At 50.9% G+C, this 7,217-nt stretch overlaps 1 protein-coding gene across 1 annotated transcript in view; it reads left to right on the forward strand.

Annotated features, from left to right (window-relative positions):
• LOC146198588 (uncharacterized) overlaps positions 1 to 6,773 on the forward strand; it is a 31,081-nt gene extending 24,308 nt beyond the window's left edge. The window contains exon 2 of the mRNA XM_084594085.1: positions 2,983 to 6,773. Within this exon, the coding sequence (XP_084450211.1) occupies positions 2,983 to 5,473 (2,491 nt within the window). The 3' untranslated portion in view covers positions 5,474 to 6,773. The remainder of the gene's footprint in view (positions 1 to 2,982) is intronic.
• The last annotated feature ends 444 nt before the right edge of the window (positions 6,774 to 7,217 follow it).

Below are 7,217 nucleotides of genomic sequence, written 5' to 3' on the forward strand. Positions count from 1 at the left end.
GTTTTACCTGATAAGGGAGAAAAACACGAAAATAACCGCGTTTTTTGGGGGCAGTCAGGCTCAAAAACTGCTTAAGTTAGACTGGCGAGGCAACCTGGGTAAACAGACCAACAACAAAATGATAAGGAACGCTCTGTTATAAGACGTTCTAACTCCAAACGTGTGCAAACTAGTTCCTCTTTTCGGTGGTTTGATTCGATCATACGCAAACACAGCACACTTACCGCGACAGACAGAGCACATGCCCAAGGCGCCCACAGCTGGTTCGGAAGCAAATGTCAGCGGCCACTCAGGCATAAATAAAACTCCAAAATTAGAAACGTGTTTGCAGTTCCATGCAAATGAAACAAACAAGCAAAAAAATGCGCAAGCTTCGCAGTTGTTTCAGCTGCGTCTTTTCTAGACACTTCGGATGGTCATTAAAATCGCCGGCCATCTTTGCGCCACGCGGGAGGGCGAGAAGCAGTTCTGACAAGAAATGGCCATTAGGTGGCCATTACACCGTTATGGCCAAACTTTACTCCAGAGAACACTGTGCAGTCACGCGCAAGGAGAAGCATTCGGCAATTCCGCGCAGCTGCACAGATCGAAGACCCGCTTTCAAAGCAGCGCAGACAATCCCAAGAACCACTCAGCTTACGTCTTACGCAACTTCGGACATGAACAAAAGCGCGGCAATGACAGAAACCAGCCGCCATGCTGCCCCGAAAGCAAGAGTTCGACAAGACCACAAGAAACAAATTGACAGTAATGCTTTTCCACGTGTTATTTCGCAAGTTGCGAACAAACAACACGCATCACGAAGCAATTGTTTTCTTCTTCTGTCACGGGCCATGGTTGCGATTGAGCGCATGTTTGAACGAGGTCGTCTAAGGTACGTGCTGCACCGCATAACCTTAAGGGAACCCAAACTTCCACTCATTCGCTTTATGCGCGCTTTCCACCCACTCTATGGTCGTTTGCGAACAGCCTATGCGAAAGGTTTAATGCGGGCACCGTACACACAAGCTTCGCAATGGAATCGCTGCCTGAAGCGATTAGATGTGCATTTCGATTGCTCGTGATGTAACGACATGTAAATGTTAGCGCACAAAGAGGAACGTTATGCAAGTGCGCGCGTGTTTACCTGGGACTGCCGCAACTTCTGGGCAATTTCGGTAGTTTTTACCTTCATTCTGCCAGTCTCTAATCAATTATCCTGGATGTTAGCTTTGATGGTTTTAATTGGTATGATCGTTTGATCGTGGTAAATTAAATTAAATTGGTTCACAGGAAGGGAAAGGCGCAGTAACTGTCACACTTGCTCTGTGGACACCCGAACCGCGCCGAAGGGAAGGGAGGAAGGTGGGAATGAAAGTGGAAAGAGAGAAAGAGGAGCCGTAGTGGAGGGCTACGGAGTAATTTCGACCACCTGGGGATCTTTAACGTGCGCTGACATCGCACAGCACACGGACGCCACTTCGTTTCGCCTCCATCGAAACGCAGCCGCCGAGGCCGGGATTCGATCCCGGGAACTCCGGCACAGTAGTCGGGCGTCTTACCACTGCACCACCCCGGCGGGGTTTGATCGTGGTATGATGTAAGATTTTGAATTCGATAGTAACGGCATATGGCGAACCATTTTCTGTTAGCAGTTTGGGAGGCGCTCTTTCCAAACTATCAGCATTGCGGAGTCCAATCCAGAAGGTTATCTTTGATTATCAAGATTTAGGTCCTAATAATTATAAGCTATTTGGGACGTGGCTGTTTCAAAGGTAGCGTTGGCGTCCTTACGTCGCAATATTTGCACTTAACGGTAGCTTAGTCAATTCCAGCTGTAATCCTGTAAAGAAACAAAGAAAGTACTGTTTCGCTATGATCACATCAGGTGAGAATTACGAACGGCGTGACGACACATGTTTGCAATGAATTTGTCATGACGTACAGAGAAATGCTACGCTACTATTGCTCTCCTATATTGGCGTAAAAAAGTGCGAATGGCAGTTATACCAAGGCGTCATAGGTATTGACATTTAAACACGTGAGGCATTGTTGTTACTAAGCATGCATGATAATGGCGCATTAATGCCGGGTTATGTCGGCACCACCTAGAACTTGGCAAAATCGGTCCATCACTCTCTTTCGGAACAGTTACAGCGAAGAGTCATTAAATGAAACTGCGTGCGCGGGCGTCGGTCAAATGAGCAGAGAAACATATGACTGCACTAAGACCTGCTTTTGTAGCTTAATTCACTCATCCACGACGGTGCATTCCATAGTCGTGACGTAGGCTACTGGGGTGCGCTGGCCTTGTCATTCCCGATGGTGACTGCTAACTTCGCGACTACTCACTACCTCTCCATTCTTTCCCTCTAAAACTCATACCTATGAACTCGAGTACATGCCGTTAACTCGTATTAACGGATTGTAACCTCAAAGCGAAGCAGGAATCGAAATTGGTTATACAGCTAAGGTTTCCGTTTATACTGTAATGAAAAAAAAAAATAAATAAAAGGACCTTCAATGCCTCCAACGGTGTTTAAAATAAGGAACTATATGTAGTGGTTATTCCACGCAGACGTTATAAACGACTAAAGGAATTAAATTCCAATTGCTTCAAATCAAATGTGAATGTGACGTAACGTACTTCAGTCACAGTTTCACATACGTAAAGTACAACCAGCGTTTATGGCTTGCGGCAGCGCGAGTCCTCAAAAAAGTGAGTTCCGTTTGACTACTGTATGTAAACAGAAACTCGCGCTTAAGTGCCCCAAACACGGCAGACTTAACTCCTAGCATTTTCGGAATGCGCGCCATGACTACACAAAAATAGCCATCCTCAGCGATCTCGTGTCTCGTAATGTTTTGACGAGGGGTGTTCCCACACCATATATAGTGTCATGCGAGCGAGAAAAACAAAACCGCAATATTTGGCGAAGAATTCAGTTATTTCTGGAGGGAAATGATACACTCTACAACATGTTGGTGCGTTTGTTTTTGCAGGTGGACACTCGTGACGATGGCCGCTCTCCTCACCGCTCCAGCCCTGGCTGAGGAACCGGTGCGGATGAGGCGCCAGTCGCGGCCGCCGCAAGACCCTTCGCACGACCCCAACTACAGTGTGTTCGTGCGGGCGCTACCGCCACACGCGAGCCCGCCACCCCAGCCCCAGCCACCCAACAGCCCGGTCCGATTCGCGAATGATTTCGCCCAACCGGTGCAGCAGTCCCAACCACCGCAGTTCTCAGTGCGCAACCAGCCGCAGCACCAGTTCCAGCCACCACCACAGCAGCAGCCACAACCCCAACAGCAACCGCAACAGCAGTTGCAGTTTCAACAGTTCAGTCGTCAGCCACAGCCACTTTCCTCTCAGCAGCTGTTGCTTCAGCAGCAGTTCCAACAGCAGCAATTGCAACAGGAGCAACATCAACAGCAGCGACATCAACAGCAGCAACATCAACAGCAGCAACAGCAGCAACAGCAGCAACAGCAGCAGTTCAGGCAATTCCAGCAGCAGAACCCACAACAGTCACCTCAGCCTCAAATTCCAGTTCAACAGCATCAGCAACAGTTCCCCCGTGAGCAGCAACAAATATTCAGTAATCAACCGCAGCATCAATCACACCAGCAACAGTCGTTCATTAATCCAAAACAGCAGCAACAGCAGTTTCCTCAGCAACAGGGACAGTCTCAATTGCCCCAGCAGCGCCAGCAGTTCAGCTTTTCTGGCGGAAGTCAGCAACCCAACCTAGGCTTTGCGTTTCCACAGCAGGCGCCCAGCGCACCGTCCACCACGCCGCAACCTCCTCCTGCGCTCCAGTCGTTCCCAAGGCAGTCGTTTTCGGTCTCCTCTTCGTCAACGTCGTCTGAGGATGCCCTGAGGCAAGGAAAGATTGTCGGCTCCATACAGCCACCTGCCCAGGTCATTCAGAAGTCCCCTGCGTCTGAAATTGAGTCCAGCAAGCAGGCCGAGGCCAAGGACAAGGCGGCTAAGGGAAAGGACAAAGACAAAGACGAATACGTGGTCTACTATTACTATTACTACGACGACGACAACAAGAAGAACAATCTCTCTCTTAATTTCGACGACGTGCCGACTCTGGAAGGCTTTGACAAGACCGACGGCTCCAAGCTCAAAGGCAAGGGTTCCAGCCAGAGGCTTGCTTCACCAAACCCGCAGAATCGGTTCGAACCTAAAACGGTCACGACAAGTCCTCCATCAGGACAACAACCGGCGCCGCCTGCCGCTTTCCCTGTCGAACAAGCAGCCGGAGTCACGTCGGCTCCGCAAACAGTCACCCAAGTCTCTGTTTCAGTCTCAGTATCCGAAGGCACGCACGTCTTACTTCCAAGCCAACCATTCGAGGCCAAACGTCCGCCTATTGCAGGACCGCCCAACTTGGAGTTCACGGGTGCAAAGCTAGTCCCAGATCCTGGAGTTCCGATTGGACCTGCTCCCGAGGTACGAGGTCTCGTAACGCCTCAAGGTGCCCCCGTATCTACGGCATCGCCACCAACGGATGCGCAGGGAGTGAACGAGATCAGCGGTAGGAAAGGAGCTGACCTCCTGACAACCTCTGTAGAGACCACAACCGCGACAACAACAACGACCACGACAGAGCCACCGACAACACTGGCGCCCACGACGACTACTACTGAGGAACCGACAACAACCGAGAAGACAAAGAGGCCTTTCGGAAACAGGAGAAGGTTCGGAGGAGCTCATGGCGCAGTTCCCCACGCCAGAGGACATGGTCCTCGCAAGTCGCATACTACGTCCACTACATCGACAACATCAACGACTCCGTCCACTCGGAGACCCCTGGGAGGACTGCGGCGCAACCGACCGACTCCTCGGTCGTCGGGCCGTCTGCAGTTTGGAGGCCGGCGTCCTTCGCCGATTCACTCGCGGCACCAAAAAGAAGAAGAGCCAGAGGAAGAAGAGAGCACATCTCCAGCTGAAGCAGAGCCCACAACGACGACCGCTGCGCCAGCAAGCAACGGTAAGAAGCGTTTCGGAGGGAGCAGCCGCTTTGGCGGAAAGGCTGGCAGGACGAGGGGATCTGGCACGTCTTCGACGGCGGCGTCTTCGACAACGGCAGCGCCAAAGCGGCCCGTTGGAAGGCCCAGCTCTGGAGGCCTGTTTGGACGTACCAACCGAGGTCCCAGACCCCGCGCCCCGTTCAGCCGCCATCGTCCCGGAGCCAAGAAGGTCGAGGAAGAAGAGAAGCCGGAAGAGAACGAGGAGTCGTCGCCAGTGACTACACCCGAGAACAAGGAAGAGGCTTCAGCGGCGTCCACAGAGACAGCCTCCAAGCACGAGGAAGCAGTTGCAGCGGACTCCGAGACGGAGGCCACCTCCGAGGACACCCACGCCACTGAAGCACCTGCCGTGACACCCGAAAGCAAGCCAGCGCATGGTCGGAGTCGCTTCGGTTCCAGACCGCGACCCCCGCTCTTCGGAGGCCGGCCACGACCGACCTTGGGACGATGAGTGGTGACCCGCACGCGAGATCACGAGAACACATGTCGTGAGACTAATTCCTCCCCTCTCTTCGCGCGCAGTGAGACCGTGGCGGTCGTGTGTCAGCGGTGCTTCACGGAGCGGTCGATGAGCTCACACCCAGTCGCCAACAGCTTCCTTGTTGTGTTTTTTTTTTCTAACGTGGCTTGACAAGGCCAACAACCCAGCAGCTGTCGTCTCTACCAACAGCGTGGATCGCGACTGCTGCCTGAACAGCGCGTGAGAGTATAGCCTTTGTCGTTTCGCCTCGAATTCTCCACGGAACTAGAGCGTGCTGGACCTCCACTCCGCAACTTCCTGTATGCACTATCGGCAAAACAATCTGTGGCGCTACGCCAGCACATTCTAGAAGGCCAAACATAAATAAGAACGCGTGTGCAGAAGCAAAGAAGGTCGACTATTTGTTGCACAAAGTCCCCGCTCTTAAGTCATGAGAGTGTCCGTCACAGAGAAGAAAGGAACGTTATGCAGATACCATGGACACACCCAATTCATAGGAGGCAGGTTTCTTGAATAGGGCCCCAAAGAGCAGATTGACGGTTCGGGATGTCGGCCGTTCATTAAGAGAATACAAACAACGTCATTGATATTTCAGTAACAGCGAATAAGTCTATATGCTTGAAAGTTGAACGAGTGAACTTAACTCGAGCTAGAATTTTCCTTCCTCAACCCAAAAGCATCTCCTAATACCAGGCCGTGGATGGTAACCGAATATGTGCCTTAAGCTTTTCTCCATGCCACTATTTTTGTCCTCGGAATTGTCGAGAGTGGTTCGCGGCGATGTTTGAAATGAATCTCAGAAAACTAATGCAGCCAGCTTCACGCCTGGACAGTACTCGAAATGCACTGTATCCTGTAAATACTACTGCATACTTCGTGCCGCTTAGGCCGAGGCCGTTGCATGCTCATCTATGTCACCCGATGGAAGCATGTGATGCAAGCGACTCTCAGCGCAGTGGCCTGCCAACGACAAACTAGGAGTTGTCCGTTCGTCCCAGTGCCATGCTGAGGCGAACTTGCATTTGGTACCCTCGAAGCCAGCTTCGCTGCGGCGGCGGTGGCTCTGACGGCTTTGGTAGAAGCTAGTTAATGGTTTCTGCTTTGATAGGGTGCTTGGAATCACGTGCATTCGCACGTGGATGTCAACCTACGCGCTGACGTCAGCGAAAGAGAACGCTAGCTGCAGACATGCTACGTATGAGTGTACGAGTGCTTTGATTGTTGTACTATTTTTTTTTTTTTTTGCAAGAGAACTTCATAAAATGTTACTTCGCTTACGCATTGTTCTTCGACTGCTTTCTTTTTGTTTCGTTTCGTGTCTTTCGTACTGTGCCCTCAAAGGTAAGCATCAAAATGTTCCTCCAGCATGTACAAGTACTATCTCCTTCTACGCTACGTTAAAAGCCTGTATGGAGAAACTCGAGATTCCGGATGCGACGAAGAACGGAGTACTGGATGGGCTGCACAAGGTGATGATATGTTCTAACACTGGCGTCAAAAAAAGAAGCTTGGAACTCCTTGCTTCACCTTTCGCGACAAGCTTTCACTTTGTTTCTGCTGTCTCGTTTAATGTTTTCACAGGCCTCCCTTTCAAAGAAACGCGTCCTTAAGTCCACATATCACTTCTTGGCCTTCTTTTAGTGAATTGCTTTCAAAACTGAGTCATACTATATTGTTAGAGCCGTGTGCAAACAATGAAGACCAAAGTTTTGGC

This window comes from Amblyomma maculatum, chromosome 2 (genome assembly GCF_055883805.1).
Source record: "Amblyomma maculatum isolate TAMU_Amacu chromosome 2, ASM5588380v1, whole genome shotgun sequence".
Lineage (NCBI taxonomy): Eukaryota > Metazoa > Arthropoda > Arachnida > Ixodida > Ixodidae > Amblyomma > Amblyomma maculatum.